This window comes from Cebidichthys violaceus, unplaced genomic scaffold (assembly GCF_023349555.1).
Source record: "Cebidichthys violaceus isolate CVI_PGR_0920_01 unplaced genomic scaffold, fCebVio1.0.p SCAF_28, whole genome shotgun sequence".
Classification (NCBI taxonomy): Eukaryota; Metazoa; Chordata; class Actinopteri; order Perciformes; family Stichaeidae; genus Cebidichthys; species Cebidichthys violaceus.
In genome coordinates this window covers 2,147,110-2,173,265 of record NW_027176461.1, presented here as the reverse complement: position 1 = coordinate 2,173,265, position 26,156 = coordinate 2,147,110, and the positions used below count along the sequence as shown (strand labels likewise).

At 42.4% G+C, this 26,156-nt stretch overlaps 3 protein-coding genes across 3 annotated transcripts; 1 reads left to right on the top strand and 2 right to left on the bottom strand.

Annotated features, from left to right (window-relative positions):
• Window positions 1-647: 647 nt before the first annotated feature.
• Window positions 648-4,138, bottom strand: med6 (mediator complex subunit 6). Its single transcript, XM_068721653.1, has 8 exons — window positions 4,065-4,138; window positions 3,090-3,249; window positions 2,790-2,881; window positions 2,389-2,471; window positions 2,169-2,277; window positions 1,852-1,967; window positions 1,704-1,731; window positions 648-1,383 (listed from the first exon to the last, which is right to left on the bottom strand). The coding sequence occupies exons 1-8, from the start codon at window positions 4,084-4,086 to the stop codon at window positions 1,253-1,255; spliced, it is 741 nt and encodes a 246-aa protein (XP_068577754.1). The 5' UTR covers window positions 4,087-4,138; the 3' UTR covers window positions 648-1,252.
• Window positions 4,139-5,665: 1,527 nt separating this feature from the next.
• Window positions 5,666-10,274, top strand: LOC137880331 (tetratricopeptide repeat protein 9A). The gene is made up of 3 exons (XM_068721654.1): window positions 5,666-6,314; window positions 6,754-6,936; window positions 9,320-10,274. Exons 1-3 carry the CDS (start codon window positions 5,828-5,830, stop codon window positions 9,400-9,402), a joined length of 753 nt encoding a protein of 250 aa, XP_068577755.1. The 5' UTR covers window positions 5,666-5,827; the 3' UTR covers window positions 9,403-10,274.
• map3k9 (mitogen-activated protein kinase kinase kinase 9) lies at window positions 10,257-26,156 on the bottom strand. The gene is made up of 11 exons (XM_068721644.1): window positions 25,563-26,156; window positions 23,861-24,274; window positions 19,653-19,833; window positions 17,288-17,436; window positions 16,768-16,943; window positions 16,423-16,663; window positions 15,518-15,640; window positions 15,191-15,332; window positions 14,873-14,985; window positions 13,738-14,481; window positions 10,257-13,466 (listed from the first exon to the last, which is right to left on the bottom strand). The coding sequence occupies exons 1-11, from the start codon at window positions 25,951-25,953 to the stop codon at window positions 13,015-13,017; spliced, it is 3,126 nt and encodes a 1,041-aa protein (XP_068577745.1). The 5' UTR covers window positions 25,954-26,156; the 3' UTR covers window positions 10,257-13,014.

Below are 26,156 nucleotides of genomic sequence, written 5' to 3'. Positions count from 1 at the left end.
CGGACCAAATATGACCAAATGGTGACACCTGCTGGACACATTCTCCCATTTTCTAACTCACTTGCTGCTCAATTTTCTGATTTTAGGGAATAAACCAAAAACTATCCGTAATGGAAGCACTCAAGAATTACAAATACAGCTAAATAAACATTACACGGGTTGGTAGTTTGATATTGAAAGATCCTACAAGTCAAGATAAAGTCACACATTTGTTTTTGTTCCGTTCCCTAATCTTTGCCTTTTTGTGAAATACTGATAAGTGTGTCTTTGGAGCTTGAATGAAACCATCTCAGCATTTTAGGGGTGAAATATCTCATTTATGGAACTGTTAACAACTTATAGACATCTGAAAAGTGACAGGGGTCTCAACTAGACATTTGGTAAGGGGTCACCAGTTTAAAAGGTTGGTAATCACTGCATTCATTATTTACAATGCATTGTGATTTATACGCTTTTAATGTAAAATCTTTATCTGTAAATGAACCAGTAACTCCAGCTGTCAGACACATGTAGTGGTGTAAAAAGTACAATGTTTGCCTTTGAAATATATCTATAGATAGATAGATAGATATTCTGTTCAGATCATGACACTGTTCAAATGAGACTCAAGATTATTACTTGTCAACAATCAAAAACAAAACAGGATATAGTAGCTGATACGTTTTAATACAAAAACACACAAAATAGTCCTTACAAAACAACAGATGAAAGTATTTGTAACTAAAGAGAGGTGCTGAAGTCAAGAAGCTTTTTGCTTTACAGATGAGATGATGCATTCTGACACATCACCCTGTAAAGCAGACCAGGAACTAAACTGTCCTCTGAAATGATTACAACACAAATATTACGCTGATGTCGACAGTAAACCGACACCGACGCTGATGTCAGCTCATCATCAAAAAACCTCATCCTCGGTGAATACTGCTAAATGTCTGCTGACATCAAGCAGTCAACCCCTGTTTGTAGCACAGCTGCCTGAAATGTCCACGATGCCAAGCTTATCACGTGCACAAGACTTAGGTTACGATGTAAAAGTAGTACTGGCACGGAGACAAGCAACTGGCATTTTTTGTGCCAGTTCATTCTTAGCCTCCTGTAAACTGATCGAATGAGCAGAGGGGCAGACGATCATCAAATTTTCATCTTCGAAAGGGAACAAAAGTACTCCCATGCTGTTTTTCGGTTAGTGCTGTAGGACTCTACGTTTCCTTGCTCCATCTTCCAAGAGTGTGAGAAGCAGAACTGTTCTTCTTCACTGTAGCCTTGCTCTCTTCTCAGGAGGCGGTTTGCTTGGCGGAGCCGGGGCGGAGGACTTTGTGGCAGGTTCCCTTTCCTCTTGTTTAACAGCTTCTGCGGGGGGTTCCGGCTCTTTCTTCACCTCAACTGCGATACAAGAGCATGCAATCAGAGGAAAAGTTGTGGATATATCTTCACAACATCATCAAAATCTGAATCTCTACTTTGAAATTTAGATGTCACGTGTTAAATTTCTGAATGTTGAGACAATGTTAAACTGACAGTTATACATAGACCCAAGATTAATAATAATAATAATACCACAAGTGCCACACAAAATACAAATGCAAAACCATATAATATAACCTCATTTACAGCTCTATCAGCATTAAGCACTGATGTCCACTGACATTATTTTTTAAGTAACTTCAGGATCTGAATATAATTAAAATATTTTAACGTCATACCTGGAATTGGCTTCTCACCAGGCTTGGGCTGAAATCACAGAAAGAAAAACATTATTAGAGGCAATCACATTAATGTGAAAAGATTTGTGTTTCTAGGTGTTTCTAACGTTTGACATGAAAAAGTGTTGTGAGTCGGTGTAACTTGTACCTGGTAGAATGTTGGTGGAAACTTTGACCTGAGGTCTAAAAGGAGCGTGTCAACACGGTGCCTCTGAAACAGGGAACTCGGTTCCTCTTTCTTCTTCGACTTAGGTTTGTTTTTTTCTAAAAAAGAAATAAAAAAATAAGTTAATCAACTTTTGCTCATATTAAACTTGAACTCACTAAGACCGTGGAATTGCAAGACACCACAACTTTGGCTTTTGTAGTCTTCACTACCTGTTGCTTTTAAAATCTGTGATCTCGTTACAGGAACTATCCCGCTTTGAATAACACTACCACGAAAATGAACTGCAAAAACCGAACCTCTCTCCTCCTGGTCCTTGAAGTGCCACCAGTACCCTTTGGATGGGTGATAGCGACAATATGACATGGCCTCATCAAAAGCAGACTGGATTCCATGGACAGCAGATAGCTAAAACAGATTCATGTGACAGGATTTTTGTGTTATATAAATCCACCATGAACAACCTATATAATACACTGCTCTAAGTGTATTTTAGAGGATCAAACTATAAAGTCTCACCGCTCTGGAGCTGATTACGGTTCCCAGATCTGGGGCCTGATACACCACTCCTGCTATGATGTAGTAGTCAGCCAAAGGAATCACTGGAAGATGAAAACAAAGTGGAAGTGGCAATAATATCCTAATAGAGCCTAAAAACGTTTTGTGTGACAGCCATTAGCTCATATAATCACAAATCTGGCATTTAAATGAAAAAAAGATATACTCTGCAGCTGGATAATAATGATAATAATAATAATAATAATAATAATAATAATAATAATAGGGAGGACACGTGTGGTCAGCTGCATCATCGATACTCCAATTCATCAGGCTGCTTATGAGTAAATGTATCATTATTAAACAGTAATATACATGCACTTTGTTCAGCATCAGTAGCAATCAGACACTACACTGCTCACCTTGTGTTGGCGACTGTCTCTGTTGTTTCCGAATTATATAAAGAATTGGCTCCTGAGCGTGAAGAAGAATGTACTCCACTCCCACCATCTGACTGTCAATAAGACAGAAACAATGTTTGCTTTTGGTTGAACAAGTATTAATAACTGCAATATCTGTGTTGGTGTTGTTTATTTGCACGAATCTTACAATGCATTCAGTATCGTCTTTGAGCTGACAACACTCTAGATCAATGTGACACTTCATTCCTTTTATTCATATGCATTTATAGCATCAAATTGCACTGTAAATAATGGACTTACTTCAGATGCTCCAGAGTAAGCCGCTGCATCTTCACGACCTCATTATTACAGGTTCGGTCATAGAAGGGATTACTTCTCTCAGAGAAGTAGTCCAGTACATTTCCAGGGTTAAGAATCGGTACCCAGCCGCTGTCCACCCAGGAAATCCCGAGAAGGTTGTCTGCAAATTGAACAAAAAAACGTCCTAAGCTGAGGGCAGGTTTATCTTTTTACGTTGGTTGTGTGTGAGGTTCAAAATGATAGTAGGATTTTGCTGAGCACTTTTAAGGGATGGACGGAGAAGGCACTAATGTTATACACATCATCATCATTATCCGGTTATGATGTCCGGCTAATAAAGAGGATATTGAACAACAGCGTTGATCAGGAATTTGCCATCAGGACTGTAAGACCTGAGTAAGCATCTCAGACGAGCTTAATCACCAACACATTTCTTTAGGTGGGTCTTCACATTTAAAAGCTTTTTTTGTTTTGTTTTATGAATATTTTGTGTTATCTTTATGTTGCTTATGACGGAATAAAATCAAGTCAAACCTTGCTTTGCATTTTTTCCCCAATTGTCCCCATTGCCTTTGCTGTTGTTTGGAAGTATTTCAGTTTTATACCAGTATTAAATTCAAATGAATAGAATGCCATGTAGTATTATATTGTATAACATACAGATACAAACAGTTGATTTCTCCCCTGTTATCTAATAACGGCTGAACCCTTGAGTAACGTTAGTGTTATCTTAACTAAAAAGCTGTAGTGACAGTTATTGTTGATAGTCAACATTAGCTAAGTTAGCCGACATGCTAATAAAAGCGGAGGAGAAGCTAATCGTTGCTAAAGTTAGCTTCTAGCACTAACAAATATAGTTGGAACCTGTCATCAGCAAATCTACGCAGCAGCATATCTCAAGAGAATATCGCTGCTGTATTAAATATCAATACAGCAAAGATAACTGACAAATAATAAACCACCGATTTTTGCTACCTCTGAAATCCACCGCCGCCATGATGTAAACAAATTGTCTCACAAAAAAGACGTCTTCTGTTATGCTTCCGGTCGTAGTTTGATGACGTCATCTTAACGTTTTAATTAGTTAAATTGGAATAAAAGGGCACGAATAAAGCGTCCCTAATTAATTTTAATAAACAAGAATTTTTTTTTGAAAGAGACACTACTGTTATTATTTTTACCGTATTTATTTTTTTATCATATTATTATTTTATACCCCCATGGGCTACACATGCAACACATACAATCTCATCATTAATCTAAATGATTTGTATTTTTTTTGCCAAATTTAAAAATATTGTATCTGCACTTTCAAAAAAAAAAAAAAATATATATATATATATATATATATATTTACATTGGAGACGTAGGAAAAGGTTTATGCATGAGTGCATCCTTCACGACGACAACATGCCTATATCTAGGTCCCAATTAAAGGCGCGTGGTATTGCAACAACAAGCATCAGTTTGAGCATTACGCAATCAGTGAAATGTAACAGCTTTCATGGTTCGTGGTCTTTATTTCTGATCAGCAGCATTTGCTCCAGAGAGCTGAAATTCCAGAGACACACCCAGACAGCTGAGTTTACTGCCCTGTGACTGTGACAGGACAGATGGATTTAAGCACGGTGAATACACGAACCACACACACACACACACACACACACACACAGTGTTGTTGATAAAATGGCAGTCGACATGAAAAGCTCTTTTGTCAGGGCAAAAGGGACGGCCGTACTCATCACCTTGCTCCCCTCTTCATAATAGAGGCCCATAACGACATTACCCCGAATAAACCCCGGTTTGAATGACATCATAGCCTGTCATTAGGGACTGGAGTCTGTCATGAGTGTGTCCTAAAGCGGCTGCGCAGAATGCGAGCAGTCTGGGTGAGGCGGGCTGCGGGCTGCTCGGGCGAGAGACGACAGGCTGGATGATCTTTAACTGATTCATCTGAGTGGAGATGACTGCATTCCTCCGATTTGAGATAAGGGCGAGAGACTGAAAGGGATATTTAAGTGTAAGGAGGGAGGGGGGTTGTTATTCACGGTCCTCTAATGCTCCTCTTACTGTAGAACGTATTTAGTTTGAGGGGGATGAAATATTGTAATTTCAAAAGGAACTCCATAGATGGCACAGATACATCTGATAAAATGAGCCATTATTCATAATTACATTCTCCGATAAAAAATGATTTATTTGGCTTTTGTTTGGCTATAATGAATACAAAATGATATAAGACATAAGATAAAGAACACAACATATATTAAGTTGTATTAAGGTAAATCATATTTCACTGAAAATAATTATAAATTAAAAAATAATAACTCTGTGATAAAAATGTGATTTTTGTCAATTCAGAACAAATAAGGCTGATTGGAATTTCCAAACAAAACAATCAATCCGGTTTAGAATAATAAGATATTGGGTCCAGTTGCAAACAAACTGATGATGGAATTATCTCCAAATAAACTGATAATGAAATCAATCCCTCTCCTCTTCCTGCTGGAGGACCCTCATAGGACCACTGGCTTTAGATGTATCGACCAATCGGCTCGTCGGAGGGAAGAAAAAAAAATACGAGAACAGGCTGCAACGGAGGAGCGCGCATCGCGCAGGGGTTGCGCACAGAGAAGACTTAGCCGCGGCCGAGAGGATGCAGTGAAGGAGATCCTCCAGAGTCCTCAGATAATTTAACGGCCAGGTGCTAGGGCAGCTTTAACATAATAACGACGAAAATGAGCGTGATCCAGGCCGGGCACGACGGCAGAGGCGGCCGCACCGACAACGGCGGCGGCTCCCCGAGGCTGCAGCACTGCGCTCAGCCTCCCAACAGCAGCAGCAGCAGCAGCAGCAGCAGCAGCAGCAGCAGCCGGACCAAAGATGCCAGGTACCAGCAGCAGCTCCAGCAGCAGCGGCATCATGGTGGGTCCATGCTCAAACAACCGTCTCTCAACGAGCCAGCCGACGTCGTGAGACGGGCGCTGGACTTCAAGAGCCAAGGCACCCAGTGCTACAAGGATAAGAAGTACCGAGAGGCGATCGGCAAGTACCACCGCGCTCTGCTGGAGATCAAGGGGCTGTGCAGGGTGCTGGGGGATCCGGACACCGGCTCCAAGCCCCCGTCCCCCCTCCTGCCGACCATGAGCAAGTCCACCACGCTGACGGATGAGCAGAAGGGAGCCATGGAGAACGCAGAGCTGGAGTGTTACAACAGCTTGGCCGGTAAGATGCACGCACTCACGCACGCACAAAAACACGCACACAGGCAGACAGACAGACAGACAGACAGACACACACACACACACACACACACACACACACACTCACACACACACACTACACGTATCTGCTGTATTTTCAACAGAGAAAGAATCTGGGAACAGTCCTGAGCTCATGAATGATTCATGAGTATGAGTCATTCTCAGGCTTACCCCACTATCCGCCTCACTTTCTTTTGATATCCACTTCATATTGATGGTATATTTATTCACCCCTCAGCAAATTCAGTTATTATATTTGTTATACATTCAAGAATTAACCAAAGAACCCGTCCTTGCTTGCTGCCTGACAGAACACACAGCAGCACTTCAGTTGTATAATGAAATTCAAACGTTGGCTCGGGCATTATTATCAGTAACTTTTTCTTCTTTCCCCACGCCAGCCTGCCTGCTGCAAATGGAGCTGGTGAACTACGAGCGAGTGAAGGAATACTGTCTGAAGGTGCTTTACAAGGAAGGGAAGAACTTCAAGGCTCTGTACCGATCCGGTGTGGCCTACTACCACCTAGGAGACTTCCAGAAGGCCCTGTACTACCTGAAGGAGTCACACAAACAGGAACCATCAGGTCAGGACTGAGTGCCGTCTCAATGGTGTTCTTAATAACAAACGTGCACGCCTGGGGATTTGATTTGGTTTGCGGCCACTTTCTCCTTCATTACATTTCAGAGTGGAATACTGTACTCCACTGAATATATTTACAGCTATAGTTACTGGTCACTTTATATATTAGGATTTGACACAAAAATATAGGATCAACATAAAAAAAATCATGCATTGTTATAGATTAAACTGCCAAACAGTATATAACGTTGTTAGAATTAGCACAACCTGACTACAACATTAAAATGATGCTTACATACAGAGTGACAACAATCCAGCAATGTCATAATAAAAATAGAGCTTCAATAGAATGCATAGCAGAAGCCCTTTTCATAGTAGACATTTTAGTTTGTCGTAGTAGGAAAAGAAGAGATGTCAGTGAGCCAGCATGCCTAATACCAGAACCCTGAAACTGAAGCAGATAAATGGAATTCAGCCATTATTTATGAACACTTCCCATAAGTCTACTATTTCTGCAGAATTTGCCTCAGGGAATTACCCACAATTCATAGCAATATGACCTTAAACACAGGGTTACCAGTGGAAGCGTGGAAGCCGGAAATGTAAAATAAAAAGATAAACAAAGAGGACGGCACATGGGTGGTCAGCCTGGCATTTTACATTTACTTAGAAACATCAAGTTAAAGATGGAACATAAAAACACATTAAAGCAGAGACTATATTACACAGATTTATTCATCAAACATTTAATTTAGTTATTGATGCTGTTTTGACAAAAACAAGTAAATTATTTAACAGTTACCGCTCATCTCATAAAGCAGAAGTTCAAATAAGGTAGTACATTTTTTTTTTTTACATTTTATGATGTTATATGGTAAGGGGATTTGTTGCAGCAAAGTGCAGACCCATTCATATTTAAACCACTTCAAGTCTCACACTCAAACATTTAACAGGTGACATCAGTTAGGTCCCTGAGGGTTCAGGGCTTAAGGCCAAAACGGGGGACATTAGTTTTGTGCCCACATATGCTGGAGAGCTAATTACGGGATTGGAAACAGGTGTGCAGGTGGGTGTGGAAGTCAGGTGACGACTCGACTGACGGTGGGAAACACTTGGCACCACTGCAGGACAGGAGAGGAATAGCAAGCTACTGACTGGCAGGAAAAACGATGTTTAGAGAATAGAGCTGTTTGCAGCCGTGACAGTGGAACCTCTTATTAAAGGTGCTCTGTGCAGTTTTGTTGTCAACAAACAAAATGTATGTTTACATTCAGTCTTACTCACCAAAACACATTGTGTGTATCTTTGAGGTCTAAAAAACCTTCTTCAAAGATCATTTACGGAGCCGATTCATCTGCGTTGTTTACGTTCATGTCTACTAGCTTGCAGTCTGCTTCTTCCCTGCCTTTGGTTGTGCATTGCTACACTTCTTTGCATGTTACTGCCACCTGAACAATAGCGGAATGAAGTGAGACCATTGGCACGTATGCACATTGCGTCATCTGCGTGCTTGTAACCATATATCACTACAAGCGGCCAAAAACTCCTCAGGGTTACCTTTTATGTTCTTCTTCTAAAGAAGTTATAATATTCTGGGGACCTCCTAGAAACCTGTCGGGGACCTGCAGCGGTTCCAAGGCCTTATTTTAGGAACCATAGCTATGGGAAACACAACAAAACAAACTTAGCTTCTTGCTGGTGTCCCTCAGTGTCCCATTTGATTATTACAAAATAAATACCGTTGTGATGTAGTCTCTTTTGTAGTTCTATCGTACATGTATGTGTTTTTTAAATGATTAAAGAAACCCTGATTAAGTCCTATGATAGTCACTACGTGTTGGTTATTTTAAATATATATTGCCTTGTAAAATGTTTTTTGAGACCATGTTCTACCCATTCAATGAGCCATTCACAAGATGGAATAAGATCAACTAAAGACTAATTAGTTTGTTCAGAGAATTAGAGTAGGACTAATTAACATCCATTTTTAAATGTGAAGGTTGGATTCTTCACCTTCGGGAAAACATCTATGATAAATTATTCTTTCTTTTATTAAATCATTTTTTCTTCAGATGGTTCATCTTTTTGCATTGAGTGCTTTGCTCAATAACTGCACTTGATAACATAATTGTTTGCCAGCATTGGTTCTGTGAGACCCTTTTAAAAACATGTAGAATAAATTATTTTTAAAAAGCATGGTGTTGTATCTAGAAACAAAAACATGTTTATTTGTAGTTCCTGAAAAAACATTTCCAAAAGTTATTTCCTGCATCCACTTTACTATGTCACACTGAGTTCACTTTATGGAGGATTTATGTGCATATTGATGCACCATTTCCTGTCGGAGCGGGAAATAAATCAGCCTTTTCCTGTCTTTGTTTTTCCAGACACCAACGCCATCCGCTACATCCAGTTGACAGAGATGAAGATTCGCCGGAATGCCCAAAGGGAAAAGAAAGAGGCGACATAAGCACTGGCTGTCTGATGACTTCTCAACCGTCACTAATTTCAGCCCAATTCTGTGCCACCCAGACCTTACACACCATGAGTCAGAGGTCTTGGTGTGAAAAGATATTCGTTTGCTTTTGCCTTGCACAACATCCGGTTTGCCAGTTATGTGATTGAACTTCATTGTTGTGTGCTTGAAGCATTTTCTTTTTATTTATTTTTTTCTAATCGCACCTGATGCTGAGTGTCTGTCTCAAAACCGCCAAATTGATCGAGTATGAATCCATCCCAAGCATTTTTTTTTAACCATTACAAACTGATGCACTGCCAGTCCAAACATTGCACATACAGGCCAACACTTGTGATAGAGACAGGAGCAACAAGTTCCACAGAGTGAGTCCAGCATGTCTGCAGGCGAGTGTAACTGCAAATTAGCGCGTGCCCTCGCACAAGATGTCTCTTCAATGGCACAGAGTAAATGAGTAACAACCACCTACACACTTTGATTTTGAAAGTACTTTTTTTTTTTTATACTCTCGATTATATCTGAAGTAAAGGTGCTTTCATTAAGTAGGTTTCTAGCTGTAGGCAAGAACATCAAGCGCACATGGGTGCTAATTGCAGTGTGAACTTAAGAGACATATCACAACATGTAAATAGGCTACTTTCTATAAATCCTGAAAAATATAATGCAGAGACAAGCGGTTTGTGTTTATTGATGCCAAAACAAAGCACTTCATTCACAGCATTACTGTATCAACAAATACTGTATGTTTATTGTAAAGGTATGCGTGTAATAAATGTGTTTATTGATTGAAGTACTTTTTGTTGTTGTGATGAAGCAGTGGATTTCCTATGTTCCCGAAAGGCGACATGTGTAAATAAATAAGTGAACCAAAAGTGACTGAAATGATTTTGTACCCTTTCACCTTAGGTAGCTGCCATGGTGAGGCTCCAGTAATAACTTGAGTCATGGAGTTTCCATGAAAATTACACACTGAAGCGTGGCGTCACAATGCAGAAGTAACCGTGTTTCCTGAGCCAAACAAAGATGGCAGCCAGTCACTTACGCACATGGGGGAAGTTTGCCTTTAGGGCTTTTTTGCCAGAAACCTCCTTCATTTTAGCCATCAAACCTCCTTGGTTAGGTTTTGGAAAAGATTGTGGTTTGGGTTCAAATAAACCCTTTCTGTCAGAAAGGTAACTTATTGCGTTAGTTACCTGGACAGGAAACAGAACAGATAAAAACAGTAAAGTTTCGGGCCGTAAATCAAAAAAATTAGCTGAAAGATGCTTGAACGACCTCTCTCTTTTGATTCATTGTCATTATAAAAATGTAGATTTCATACACATTAATTCAATGAGGAAACACAGAGCTTTATAAAAGTAAAGGTGACCCAGTTGGATTGTTTACTATGATTTTACTCAAATCAGTGTGTTCCAGTGCAAATACAAGTCAGTCAGTATTATTCACAACTTGAACAATGTCCATCAGCTTATTCGTGGTAACATTTCAGACAGATAACGACACCTTGGCTACACCTCGGACAAGAAAGCTTTGTTTCAACTAGCACTCTTAGTTGAAATACTGTGTTTGTACATCGAGCATGTTCACATTCTGCACAGTCCTCAGAGAAAAAAAAGAAAAAAAAAAGCATTTGCGTATACACATACATTGGGTCACTCTCGGGAATAAGGACGGATCAAATCTCAGAGGATGTCGTCCGCCAGGCTGAGAGGCCACTTAACATTTGAAAATTAAAAGAGAGAAACAGGCATGAAGACCAGAGTCATGTTTGTATTTTCTAATAATTGATCATTAATTAGCTCTTTTTAGCTCCTGACACATTTGACAGTCAACAGGTGGCTGCGTCAGTAACTTGGCACTTCCTGAAATTCCTCCAGTAATGTGAATTCCCTTCAAACAATCCCAGTCTAGTCCAGACAAACACAAGTCAAATGCAGAAACCAAAAATGTGCAGAGACCAGCTTTCATGCATTAAGCTCAGTTAAATAACTTTTTTGATTGTTTGATCTACGAATTAGCGACAACTAATCATTATTTAAGTTTTTGACTAATCTGTTGATTATTTTTTCAATTAAAAAAATGCCCATCACAATTCACTTAAGCTTGTGTAGTCATCAAATTGCTTGTTTTCTCAAAACAAAAAAATAGAGAAAACATGAACAAAAACAGCAAATTCTCACATTTGAGATGCTGGAAATCGGGAATGTTTGATATTTTCACTTCATAATATTAATTCAGCATAGTAGGATTGAAACTAGTCGCACTTTTGTTAAAGATGTTGAAAACAACAACCTGATTATTTAAAATGCGTGAAACTGACAAATCAATATGAAGCACGTAAAATGTGGCTCCATCTCGTTTGAAGCCACATTTAACTCCAAGAACATTCATGAACATTAACAAAATCAAGGCAAATGCAATGAATTATAAAAATAAATAAGATAAATCAAATAAATACAAAATAATTAATCAATAAATACAATTAAATAAATATAAATAATCAGGAATGAACTTCCACACGCCTCCAGGGCCTGCTTCACCTGTGTGCCATTCAACAGTTTGTTGCTTTCATACTTTACATCCCTCATTCTATCTTCATCAACAACTTATGAGGCAGACAATTTACAGAGTTACAAACACAACGTTCCCTTTTTAGTTTGGGAGAAATGATTCTCAACTGGCGGCTCGGGATCCAAACCAGCTGCTCTGACAGGGTCACAAACAAAGAACGGACTCAATGGGGAATTTAATTCTCTCATATATTTGGTTGTGACTTCCTGACAGTATTTCGGTCCCAATTCAAACCCGATGCAGCAGTGACATTCTTCTTTATAGTGAAGTTCACCGTACAAGGCTCAAGACGGTGTCAGACATTATTGTACTGACACGGGGGCGGGTTAAAAAGGAGGTGCTCATATTATACAACAACATCCCCCGTCTCCATCTCCTGGGATATTGCTGTGTACAAGTGATTGGTGATGACAGGTACTCGGTACGAAACAGAAATCCATCAGCCACCAGCACAGGAGAGTAAACTATATGTAGGAGTTCAAATAACAAGATGCGTTTACCGACACGTTACGGATAATCAAAAAACCTGAAGCTTTACATTCATGACGCTTTCCAAAAGTGCACTTCATTGAATGCACAATCTGGAACTCAAGCTTGAAATAAAAAAAAGAAAAGAATGCAAAGCTTTGTGAAACTGTCGATGCCGTTCTGCCATAAAGCCAAGTAGGTAGCTTATTCCTAAATAAATCATTTTGAATGGTTTCTGGTTTAGTGAGAGAAATCAAGAAAATTCTGTCACTCTAATGCAAAACCTGGGTATCTTAAAATACTTCTTAGAGGCCAAATTTGAGAATCGTTATCACAAATTGCAATACAACAAATGTGAGATAAAAACTTCACAGTAAATTACTTTCTGTAATTTAACAGCAATATTGTAGATGTGGAAAGGTGAGCCACCCCCATTGAGTCCTGATTAAAGCTAGAACAGATTCATTCCATCACTGCTAATTGACCTAGAACCGTGAGAATCCAAAGGCTAACCGCAGGGACAGTCCCTCCTTGTGTTGGACCGGTGACGGGCTGTACGGGGCAGAGTTAGGACCAGAATCCAGGTCTGTAGCGGTAAGGGGAGTCTTTGGGAAAGCTGATCTCCGGTCTGCAGAGTGGCACGGTTCCATCCCGGCACTGTACCTCATCCAGCCGATCCAACAGGTTTTCTTTCTTTCGGGGGGAGTAGGGCGTCGGGGCCTCCATGGGGGTGGGCAGGACCGCCGGGTCCCTACCAAACTCCACAGTCGGAGGAGTCTCTGTGCTGGAGGTGTGAGCGGGGGACTCCCCGTTACCCAGGCTTTGTCCGTTTCCCCTGGGCCTCGCGTCCGCCCAAAACCTATCGCAGTGCGCCCGTGGTGACGGCCGAGGCCGGGCCACAAAGTCAAGGGTTTTGGGGCGTTCAGGAGCACAGCGACGACGGGGAGTTGGAGGGAACACAAGATTCGGATCGGGGAGCCGGGGGACCTCTGGACGGTCTTCTTTTAAACCTCTGAAGCCTGTTGTTAAGAGGAAGAGAGAAGAATAACAATATTTCCAGACCGAAATATTTTGGTTGGTTGTTATCGTGCCAATATCAGTGATTTATCAAATATCGGGTTTCAACCATTAAAGCACACCAATAATACTGTATGATTGAGGCCGTCCTATGAGGGAACTGAATGTCATATAAACTAAAAAACATCTGTAGGCTATTAAGTATCAACCTTGAAAAACCTTAAATCCTATGTCTGCACATGTTAGAATTAAAAAAAAGACGCCAGACTTTACCTGCATTCTCTAATGCCGTTCTTTCTGGCAATGGTTCCAGATTATAAGAAGGGCAGCTCTTCTTGATGGCACCGTCTGATGGTGTTCGACGCAGGCTACGTGAGGAACTGGGGGCGGATGGTACATGCGTGGGCGTGAGAGACTGCCGGGGGTTACGCTTGAAGCTCTCGAGCTGGGTGTTGACCAGCGGGTTGATCGGGGTTTGGACGGCCGGATGCTGTCTGAGCGGTGAGCCAGGGCGGCAGACCAACAGCTCCTCGCTGTCAGAGCGCAGCAGTGAGCGGGTGGAGTTGCAGTCGGACACCGATGATAAGGACAGCAGGGTGTAAGAGGAGGGCAAGCCTCGCTCGGGCAGCGAGGGCGCCGAGGGTTTCAGCGGGCTTTCCCGCCGGAACAGTCTGCGAGTCGGGGGGCTGGTGCTCCGCCTCTGGCCCCCTGTTCTGTGGAAGAAACCTTCCCATCTTGATTTGATGCTCTCCTCCGGTGGGGCCAGAGTCAGCAGGTTGCAGCCCAGTCCGACGGCTGCCAGCAGAGCTCCACAGCCCAGCAGGACCAGCTCAGACCGCCGGCCCCCACCGGGACTCTTCCTGCATGGCGGTGTTCCTGGAACCTGGCCGCTGGGGCAGTACTCGTCTCCATCTGCGTCAGCAGCAGCCGTGTGGCCCTCCTTGTGGAAGGGGATGCAGAGGTAGGACTGACCAGGTGCTGCTCCTGGCTCAGTAGTGAAGCAGCAGTCTTCATTTTCTGAAAACAGGATCATTGACAAACTGAAGCCGATACATAGAAAACCAGTATTTGTAGATATATTCACAGAGAGAAAGTAGTTCATATTACACAGTGGACAAGCCCCGGAAATCTTAAGGCCTGCAACGAGTTAGTCGCCTGAATTCCGTATCCAAGTTTGTTTTGCTGAGTGTGCATGATTCTTTTTTCGGGATCAGCTTGTTTACAGTCACACAGCCACAAACATTGGTCAACCACTAAGAGCCATGTGTGAGCGAACTATCTATCTCTCGCTTCCTCCTTCCATGTTTTCCCAGCCAGCCGGCCGCTGCGTTAATCTTTAGACTGCAGCTGTGTTATCATGTGGAGTGTGCACACTGTATGTCAGACAGAGGGAGCTGGCCCTGCTTACCCATCTCCACAAGGCTTGGCACTCCAGGCACTGCTGGACTGTGTCTCGGGGATCTGCGAAGGTTTGGGGCGCTGCAGGACCGCTGCCGGCTGCCTTCATGGGGAGGCTTCACACTGTCAGGTTAAAAAGGATGGAAAACAGATATTTTTATAGTTTACAAATAAACATACAGACAGACGGGATGACGTACAGACAGACAGATGGACAACCTGAAAACATGACGCCTCCTGCTACAGCTGTCATTGACGCAGAGGCATAAAAACATTAACTGAAAACATTTAGGATATCTGGAGAAAGTGGAACTATTTCTGGACTCACGTGGCGTCAGCGCTGTGCTCCCTGTACGGGCCATCCCCACGGGTTCTGCCCTTTTTCCTGGAGCCCTTCCTCTCACCCTCGTCTTCATCCTGATGGAAACCTGTGTTGCGACCCCAGGCTGTGTATCCCTCCCTTGGAGTGACTGGAAAAATAAAACATTATGAAAACGGATATCAAGGGCAAAAATGAAATGTAATGAATAACTGAATAGAGAAAACCACGTTTAATTGAGACATCATTGGAGAATACACACATTCTGTGCTCCATGGTAATAATGATCAATAAAATCAAATACAATTTTAAATACAACATTGCGACGGTGCTTACGTTGGATGGCTCTCAGACGGGACAGCATCGGCGGGCTGCTCGGTGGACTGGAACCGCTGCTGAGCAAACTCCTCCGCCGATCGTGTGAGGGAGATGCCTGCACTGTGATTTTGTGCTGAAAATCTAAATAAGGATTAAAAAAAAAAAAAAACACAACACATTAAATTAGGAATATGATGATAACAAAATCTAATAATAACAACATCTAAAGATGCTGTATTTAACTTTCTAGTTAAATAACAATAAGCAAATTGCATAAATAATACAAGATTTGTTCAAATGTTGGCAGATATCCCCAACGCAGGGGAGTCATAGCAACAATATACCAAAGCAATGATGGTACAGCACAGCTAAACATGAATCATACTCGTTGACCGGAGAGGTTGGAAGGAGATTCTAAAACGTATTTGAGGAATTTCAGGCACTGCCATGTTATTGGTGCAGTCACTTTAGCTTAGCTAAAGGTCCATTTCCCATCTACAATGACAAATTTCCTGCATTCACAGCATCTACATTTTTAGTTTATGCATTTTACAATTGACAGTCACCTAAACAGCCTACAAGCTGGACAGGAAGCTCATCAAATGACGTGAACTGTTGGGACGAGGCTTGGCAACACCAACAAGCTCAAATATCACGGTTTGATTGACAGTTTCCTTGATATTGATGACATCACACTATTTGAGGTACTGCCACTGATAAAAGAAGTTCAATTCAAACTGGAGGTTGTGCGACATGTTTATGAGATAAAAAGTATTATTAATATGAAGATGATGTCCAAGTAGGTAATGGCCTCTATAGCTTACATCTATAAAATTAAAAAAATCTTGATTATTATGATGACCAATATTCCAGATGATATGTTGTGCATACTGTTGACATACACTGCAGTTTGTCTGCAGTACCTGAAGGTAAGCTGATCCTGTTCCCATCCTTGAGTTTAAGGCGGTTGCGGCGGAACTTGCCCTGCCGGCTCTCCACGTGGGGCTTCTCCTGGTAGAGCTGGTGAATGATGATGTTGAGCTCTCGCTCCAGGATGTGGATCTCCCGCTCGGCCAGTTCCTGCTCGCGCCTCCTCAACGACTCCTCCTGGCATTTCTGCTGCAGAGCGGCTTGGGTCAGCTCCTCCTCCCACGATCGCAGCTCCTGAGAGAACAAAAATCAATGAAACCTGTGAAACTCCCAACCTTAAACGTCCCAATACAAATATATTCCACCATGTATGTCAGTAGAGAATGTCTCAGCTTTACCTTCTCCTTGGTCCTTAGCTGATCAAACATCTCCTGGATCTCCAGTTTCCAGTCATCCTGCAGAGAGTGGAAGGACTCTGCTGGCATCTCAAAAAAGCCGGACTCTTCGATGGCCGTCAGTTGGTCCAAAATTAAAGGGAACTGCGGCCGGGAGTGAGGGTCTGAGCTCCAGCATTCTGTGGCACAAGATGAAACGGTCTCAAAAAACCTTGAGCCAAATTTGCCTCAGCAAAAATTTATTTTGGACCTTCAAATGGTTCCAGAAAGTCATCAAATATTCTGTTTATACGATGCTACTCGGTTCGAATTCAGAGGCTTTTCTAGCTGCAGTTGTTTAACTTACTTTTCTTTACTACTTTAATGATAAATGCTCAACGGTATCTTTCTGGCACATAAACAGACACTTATGTTTGCCCGTGGCTCTCTGGTACAAAATGTTTGGACACAATTCAAATCATTTCCATCTAATTTGGAGGATGATTCTTTTGTTTTGAACATAAAAGTACTTAGTGTCTCTTACCTTCCATAAGACGTGCAAAGGGCTCAGGACAGGTCAAGGGAATGGGCAAAGCCAGCTTGTTCATTGCCACGCCATAAGCCACTGCAAGACTATCGATACCACGGAAGGGAACTTCTCCTGTCAGCAGCTCCCACAACAGCACGCCAAAACTTTATCGTTAAAAAAAAAAAAAAAAAAAGGGAGAAAAACATAAATATAGGTGCTGAATTAATCTGTAAATACTATTTTAATATTGCACAATTGACAATCTTGTTTTGAAAACAAATGTGTGGGTGAATATATGAATGTCAAGCAGGATGTTTGCTGAATAGTGAGAGTCTACAGCAAAGCACGCGGTTTGAAAAGAAATGTCAAAAGGGAGTTAGAATGGCACTATTTTGCACTCATGTAAATACCGAGGTGAGACAGAAAAGGTCAAAATAAGAAAATAGCGCAGCGGCTAACAGATACACGAGACTAATGCCAAAACCACACACTGACACACTGTGAGGAAAAGACCTGCAACAAATCAAACAGACCAGGAAGAAGTGCGTCAAGATAAGAGAGTTATGGATTTTTTTTTTTTTTTTTTATAGTTACCTAGTGGGTCACTGGTCCTGTTATCAATCAATGAACCCAATTCTAGCAAATGTGAGCAACTTAACATCAGACAGGGATCAAATAATACCTGGATATACTGTAAGTGGTAGCATTTGAAGAAAAGAACCTTTCAGACTCTGTGTTGTCCAATGCAAACCATCATGTGGCGATAAAACCAGTCAAAACAAACCATTGAAATTATTTAGGATCATCATTTGAACAACTTTTATTCTACACTTGCCTTTAAGCTACGGCTGTACTGAATAGTTAACATTCAAACTCAAAATCAACTTTCAAACGTCTATTCATTCTGTTAATTCTGAATTTTTGTTCCAGACATTTCCAATAACTCCAGAGCGTTGTAAAGTCCAAAACTCAAAATGTACTGAAAAAAAAAAAAGATTTTGAGTCTTATCTAGTGAAATATTCTGGTTCAATCCATATTTGTTGGCGTTTAGCCTTTCAAAAACAACATTTTCACTGCGGTCAAAAACCTGCTCGCAGCGCACAAAGGGAGGCAGCTGTATTGAGCTAGCAGCAATCTAACAGCAACATTAATTACAATTATATAATCACAATGAAAAAAAACATCTATGACATTCATCCCTAGTAAAAGCATCGATTAGGGAGACGGAGTAACTCCCAAAGACATCAGTCTTCTTATCATTACTGTTATAATGAATGCTGCCTTTCTTCTCTCCCTCACTGATCACACTTTAATCCTGTTCACGAGGGAAACCCAACGGTCAGTCAGGAGCAGCTGAGCTGGACAGTTAATGCCACTGCATGTGTGAAGACAACAGATCGTCAGAGAGGAAAAGTGAGAATAATGACACATGGGATTAAAGCAAACTGTCTCATACCACCAAAGCATCACTGCACTGTGACAATGAATCACATACTAGGATATTCACATATGCTCCGTCATCTTTGCTTTTGTGGTCCTACAATAGGAAGAGCCGTATTTCAAAAGTTGCCAAACATCATGAGGTTCATGTACAGAGCAAAAGCCAATTAGCTCCAGTGTTCTAAAGCGGGTTTAACCTGCAGTTCGAGCCGAGACATTATTCACGTTATCTATTAACCTGCTGATATTCTCAAATTAATCCATGAATCGTTAGCTCTCTAGAAAGGTCACAGTTTCTCAGAGTCCACGGTGATGTCTTTAAATTGATTGTTTAGTACTCCCAGCAGTCCAAACCCCAAAAGATTTATATAATGTTAGAGTAAGTCTCACATTTGAGAAGCTAAAGCCATTAAATGTTTTGGCATTTTCAACTAAAAGACCACCTATATGTAGCCAACATACAGCTCAACACGTTAGATATTACATTGTGTCATCTTGAATTTTTCATCCTATATATTTACTTTCCTCATCTTTACTCTTTATTCATTTATTGCATACTAGCCTGTTCAGCACAGACTCAAGAGTATGCCAACCTGCATTTCACTGCTTTTAATGTACGAGCATGTGACGAATAGAAAAGTCTTGAATCTTCAAATAGAAAAAAAAAAGATGAATTGAAATATGCAGTGCTATATCACACTGCATTGTATCAGACTGTGTTAACACAAATCCACACAAGACAAACTTTCGTGCTGCACGGATAAAGTAAATGTTGAATGTATATTTATAGCTACATGTACTCTTTAGCCTCATCTAGTCTGTGCTTTGTTACTACAGCAACAGAGCTGGACTTTCTCTTGTGCTGCTTCTCTCTTTGGTCTGCCGTTTCTCAGACCACTTCTACCACCTGGTGCAGTTTGTTTCTCGTCCTCTGCCCACCTCCAAACGTCGCTACCCTTGGAGAACGTAGATGAGCGGATGACTTCGGGAGCCATCCAGGCGTAGGTGCCGGCGGCGCTCATCTTGGTGGTGCGGTGCCACTCTCGAGCCAGCCCAAAGTCTGTGATCTTCAGAGTCTTGTTGCTGAGGTCTTCCATCTCAACCCTCTCAAGGATCAGGACTGAGGTGGTCGGGGATGGTGGAGCGGGAGGATGATGTGGGGATGTTGTTTGGAGGATGGGGAGGAGGGTTGGGAGGATGTGGTGGTGGTGGTGGGGGGAAGGATGCAGGTTGGCAGGTGGGTTGACAGTAAAGTAAAAAGGTTGCAGGTCATCGTCACAAGGATTGTAACGTTGGGGAAGGTAAAACACAACGCATGTGGGAACGCAAAAACATGGTGGATGAACAAAAACAGGGTGCGGTTGGTGAAAGGCCATGATGAAAGGATTGGAAGGATAAAAGCAGAGTCGAGAAAAAGAGAAATGAAGAGACAGTGAGCCACTACAACAGCAGAAAGCACAGATAAAAAAAAAAAAGAAAACACAGGTCTTGATCAATGCTAATGATCTCACTGAGTAACAGGACATTTCAAACAAACACCAATACTACAGTTAAACTACAGAAATAGCCTGTTGTGACACACCCATCTGCTCTGATAGGCTCTTAAAAAACAACCCACCATGCACAAACCAGCGCTCCTCCTAACCACATGCTCTCTCTCCCCCATTCAGATCCACAATGCCATGCCATCTGCTGTGGCTGTGCCCAGTGGAGAGGGTGTGTCTGCAGGCTGCGGTGCACATCAAGCGCCCCTTCATCTGCTGCTCTGATGCTACAGAGGCACTTTCTAAAGAAACCTAAACCCAGACGTGTGGCTTAAGTAAATCCTGCTCCTGTGCAGCTCAGGAAGCAGAACATGAGACAAACACGGCTGATTCCCCCCTGAGGCCAAACATATGCACTCACTGTAATGCACAGTGCTTTAGATAAGAGCATCTACCAAATGGCATGTTGTGTGAAAGAGAGGCAGCAGAGATAGTTGAAGGTACAAACCACATAAAATTGTTGTGGATTAAGTGATTAAGACTGCTAAATGACAAATTACTGAGTGGCTTACAAATAAAAATACAAGAAGTGTTTGGTGCTATCACACCTTTTGTTTTTGAAGCATGAATTACAACTAGGTCTGCTGCAAGATTTAGCGTTTTCCACGTTCACGTCAGCAAAAGTAGAGTTTGTTGGATGCTGCCAAACGATTTTTTTATGGAAAGATAATAATGTCCACGCTCTAGTGTCACATGTTGATCACATTAACTACAGTCAGGGAAAGGTGTACAGATGTTCTGTACAAAAGCTTTACAAGCTCCACCAATGGTGTGAATTGGTATTTACACTTCCTGTCTCCAAAGTGGGCGTGGTCATGGCGTGTTCACCTCACCTCCTCATCCCCCACACCTCGTTTGGAAAGTTGTGAATGTCGTGTGGATGGATAAAAGCAGATTGGGTCATATTTGCATGATGTATTTATATTTTCTTTTGCTAAAACTAGATATTTACACTGCTAACAGCCATATTTAGCATGGCCAAAATTAGCTAGCTTGGGCGTTAGCAAACGTTAGTTGCCGAGACAGAGAAAGGTCTCTAATAATGTAAATTTTCCCTGGACATGTCTGTCTGAAAATCCTGTTTCAGTGTCAGACTGTTCTGAAGATATGTAGCTTGTACAAAATGGGTCCAATATTGTTTTTGGTGACTATGGAGCAAAAGAATCGGTCACATTCACTTCTACCATTGGAGTTAAATGACAAAACCCATGTGACACAGATACAAGAAGCCGGCTCTCAGTCTCCTTTCTGAACTGTCTCTGGTGCACCTCAACCACCGCTGTTTCACCAGGAGGAGTGGAAAATGAAACATCAAGATGTGGTGTACAACCAGGCTTTTATATTAGGTGTATTGTATTAATAGTGAAATCAATAGTGTCTACAGCCATGCTAGCTGCACCATGATGCTGTACTTCAGCACCGGGATGCTTTGATATGAAAGCTTAGGATAGCGTGCCAACATGCTTCCAATGACTATGCTAACATGCTGATGTTTATAACAGTTTTCATCTTAGGTTAGCATGCTAACGTTTACTAATTAGCACTAAATACTAAGTACATCTGAGGCTGATTGGAATGTAAATAGTTTTGCAGATATTTGGTCATGAAACAAAGTACTGGACAAGTTAAAAATCTGACCTGGATCACCAAAGTTATTAGAAGTAATTGTGTGTACCAAAAGTAATGTTAATTTATCAAGCTGTTGTTTTACTCAAAACCACCAATGTGGGCCTTCATAGTGGTTACAGCCAGTTAAAGCGTCTTTAAAAAAGGGTACCTCATGCTGATGCAAGAGGGAAGTCACCAAAAGAATTGGGGCATGATGAGTATCTTTAGAGAATTCAATGACAATCCATCCAATAGTTCAGATACTTCAGTCTGGACAAAATTGGTGGACCGACTGACCGTCTTTGTCGTCCCTAGAACCACAATGCTGATGTGGCTGAAAATGAAGCTGTAAAGAGAGTTTATGAGCCTTGGAGAAAATAAAAATGCTACAGAAATGCAGCAAAGAAACGTTTACTTTTGTGTCTTTTTTAGGGACCGAGCTTCATAATATCGCCACCAACCACTTCATCGCCACAGTGATGCGTCACAGGGTGGAGTCAGTGTGGGGTCTCAGTGTGCCACATCCTGAGCGACTTCTGTAATCACTGATTAGAGTTTCTCAACGAAGTGGTTTAGACCACACAAAGACCCACTTCACTAGAAAATGAGGTCATATGTAGATTTCTTTAACTGTTATGTCCTAATATATCCTATTTTATATATATAATGGACTGAGAACTCCTTCTTTGCTCCAGAAAACCCTTCGAAAATAATGACACTGTTTTTTAAATCACATAAAAACTGCTTCTTAGAACCTAAATGTGACCTCAAATGAAAGAAAAACTCTGGATTAGACCCTTGCAAGGATTAAAAGTAAAAGTAAAAGAGTGGACTGGCATGATGCACTGCCCTGTGTTGTGAAGAGGGCATGGGTTTTTCCCCTATGAGCCCAGGATGGCAACTGGTTAGCCTGACTTAACACTTTAACGCAGCCTATTGGAAGTGAAGCGCCTGAGCTGATCATCAGAGAAAGGGCCAATGGCAGGCAAGAAGCTGGTTGTGTGTACAGTCGGAGCCACCAATAGGGAGGAGGCTGGGGCCGAGCACTGGACAAATCCTCAGTAATAGGCTTGGGATTTAGGGGATCCAGTTGGGTAAAATGCAAGATTACAACTGCTCCACAAACATACATGCAAACTCCTTTTGCTTTTCTGCTCTCTTTTATGCACAGTGATTATTATCACTGCAAATCACAGCGTGTACCAGAAAGCATGGCTGAAACACGAGTATCCATAATTATATTACAGTCCATTACAGGATACTGTAGGTTTTGCCACAAGCCTGATGATACTGCAATTTCTTGATTCCCCACTGAGTTGATAAAAGTTTCACCCTGAAACTATGCAAAAAACACAAAGGACTACTGCTGTAAATAACAAGTATTATTAATATTGATCAGTTTTCAGTGTAGCCTATCATTTGACAAAAATGTTGATTGGTACAGAAGCTGCTAGAACCCACAGTGGTGTTTCAAAGATGGTTTGGACTAAAAACCAAGAATGAATCTACAATGATTAAAAAAATAAATTAAAAAAATGTAAGAATTTGTTGAATTGATTTGACAATCATCAGAAACTTAATTGTCAACCGTTATGAGAAGTGATTTATCATTTTAAGCCAATTCTCAAGAAAAGAAATGTTAAACATTCTCTAGTTCCAGCTTCTCAAATGTGAGGGAATAATCACTCTGCCTCGTTTTAAATACTTGTAAACTTTAAATATTTGAGTTTTGGACTGTTGGTCAGACGAAATAAGCAATGTGAAGACGTCACATCGGACTTTAGGAAATTGTATTTGGAATTTTTCGCTATTGTCCAGTATTTTTAGGACAAAATCCGAAAACTAATCACCAAACCCTACGAATAATTCTTATTAAAATAATCAAAATTGGAGCTCACTATGTTCTGTTGGCTCTAAAATCATGCATCATTTTGGCAGAAATTCTCAAAAGAAAGCAGAAACAACCATGGGATGGCAAGAGAGAGGGAATCTTACTGTTGCTGGACTTGAGGTCCCGGTGAATGATGGGGACGATGGCCTGGCTGTGGAGGTACAGTATGCCCCGGGCGATCTGCACCGCCCAGTCCACCAGCGTGCACGGAGGGATGCGTTTCCCAGCGAGGGCCCGGTTGAGGGGCCCGCCCCGGGCGTACTCCATGACCAGACACAGGTTGGGCTCCAGCAGACACACCCCCAGCAGACCCATGATGTTGGGATGGTTGAGCATGGCGAAGAGTTTGGCTTCCTGACGCACGCTCTCCAGAGTCTGCTCCGGGTCCTCGTCGGGGTCCCGCCGTGCCGCCTTCACCGCCACCTCTGCACCCCGCCACACTGCCCGGTAGACTTTCCCAAAACCGCCCACGCCGATGATTTCCTCCAGGGTCAGCTCTGAGAAGTCAATCTCCAGGACTGAGGAGGGATGCAGGAATAGAAGACAAAGCTTTAGAGAGACAAAACAACTACAATCTCATCACTCAACATTGGTCTTTATAAGGCAGTTACATTTTTTTGCACGACATTAAAAAAAAAGGTCAGGGTCGGTCACGGTTTTACTCTTGAGGAAGGCAAATGTTTGCTAACAAGGATCTCAAAACCAGGTCATGCAGCTGAAGGATACGTTCACTAAGCCACCCCGCTGCCCCAAATACAGGACGTGGTGGAACTACCCCTCCTGCTATTACACAAGTGTGAGCATCTGTCCTCACGTCAGGCTGGGACGAGAGGAGAAGGAAGGAAGAAAGAAAGAGTTTACATTAAAAGGTGTGTGTGATGTTGTGAACAGCAGCCTTTATGTCTGTGGCTTTAACTCCAATATTGTGGATTCCTAACCGTCTACTAAGCAGACTGACCTTGATGAATATTTCAGGTGGGATGGGATGTGAAAATAGGCCAGCTGCTGCAGAGTATGAGGAGATGAAAGCCAACAAAGACTGAGACAGCCAACAAAGACAGCTGAGGCGGCGTGGTTCAACAAAACATACGGTGCTCCACCTTAAAATGAAACTTGTATTTGCCTGTTCAAGCTGATACACAGATTTGAGATCTGTAATCATCTGTGAGGGGGGTTTGGTGCTGAAGAGCATCCTTTTGCACACAGCTGGCACCAAAGTGTTCTCACTTTCGACCCCACAGTGCAGTGCATGTTAGCTGCTTTTGATTCTGCTTACTGGATCTGTCTGAGAGGCCTTGGCTGCACATTTAGCTGCAGGAGCGTTTTCTCCACAAGCACAACTTGACATGTTTTTCTCTCTTGCAGCACAATCTTGGTGCAAACACGACGAATGTCACCATGACATTGCATGCATACCACGCCAGTGTATTTCCTTAGAGAGCCTAATAATAGCTTGATACAATATATATTGGTAATATTGCACGCACAGGACTTGCATGTCCAGTTAGATGATCCTTCTGCTGAGGATGCAGCGCACATTGTGCATTGCAATTTGAGGCGGGGTGCATCACAGCTGGCTGTTGGGTTTGACAGACAGTGTGATGAATAACGGCCCAGAAGCTGTGAGGATGCCTGGGCCAGCCTGTTTCTAGGCCAACCAGAGTGCACTGCGCCTACCATGACACAGCACTCTCAACGTGGGTTTGTGTCTCTGGCCCTCTGACAAAAGACAAGGGGGGAGACACACACAGCAGCAGCAGCAGCAGCCCTGTGCTCTGTGTTAGTTTAGCACAATGGGATACTCACGGTGCAGAGGAGGCACTGAGTACTGCTGCTCCGAGGTGTCCCGTATTTCCTCCGGTATGCCGTTCCCGTTGCTCACATAATTGGATGGGAAAATGCCAACCCGGTCTGCTATCATACCGGTCCACCAGCCCTCGTCTCCGGACACCAGGGAGTCTTTGGACAGGACCTCCACCAGGTCCCCCGTCCGCAGGCTGAGCTCGTCGTCCGCGGTCGCCTCGTAGTCGAACACGGCCGTCCAGAAGCCCGGCGCTGCGGGTGCCGCATCCGGCGCGGCGCTGATGCCATCATCCGGTCTCGGCCAGCGAAAAACATCTGCCTCTGCTTCTTCCGACGAGGAAACGCACGCCTTGGGACTCAAACTGTTGTCCAAAGCGGGTTTGAAGACATCCATGGACGCGATCCATAGGGGCGACCTGGATCACTGCAGGCGCATCCACCTGACGCGGCTGGCTGGCTGGCAGCTCTGGGGCGACCAGCGTCTGCACACACACACAAAGCTAAGTAGCGGCTAATCCCGCACCCAAACACTGCAGGAAACTAGAAGCACCATTCTGCAGCATCGTCTGTCTTTCAGTCCCGGCTGGCTGCTAACAA

Coding starts and splice junctions, on each gene's coding strand:
- med6 (XM_068721653.1), bottom strand. CDS start 4,086: ATGGCGGCGGTGGATTTCAGAG. Junction 2,472..2,789: donor GAGACAGTCGCCAACACAAG/GTGAGCAGTGTA, acceptor TTCATCTTCCAG/TGATTCCTTTGGCTGACTAC. Junction 1,732..1,851: donor TTCCACCAACATTCTACCAG/GTACAAGTTACA, acceptor CTGTGATTTCAG/CCCAAGCCTGGTGAGAAGCC.
- LOC137880331 (XM_068721654.1), top strand. CDS start 5,828: ATGAGCGTGATCCAGGCCGGGCACGACGGCAGAGGCGGCCGCACCGAC. Junction 6,315..6,753: donor GTGTTACAACAGCTTGGCCG/GTAAGATGCACG, acceptor TCCCCACGCCAG/CCTGCCTGCTGCAAATGGAG. Junction 6,937..9,319: donor ACACAAACAGGAACCATCAG/GTCAGGACTGAG, acceptor TTGTTTTTCCAG/ACACCAACGCCATCCGCTAC.
- map3k9 (XM_068721644.1), bottom strand. CDS start 25,953: ATGGATGTCTTCAAACCCGCTTTGGACAACAGTTTGAGTCCCAAGGCG. Junction 15,641..16,422: donor CAGGATCAGCTTACCTTCAG/GTACTGCAGACA, acceptor ATCCTTATTTAG/ATTTTCAGCACAAAATCACA. Junction 13,467..13,737: donor AACGGCATTAGAGAATGCAG/GTAAAGTCTGGC, acceptor TCTTAACAACAG/GCTTCAGAGGTTTAAAAGAA.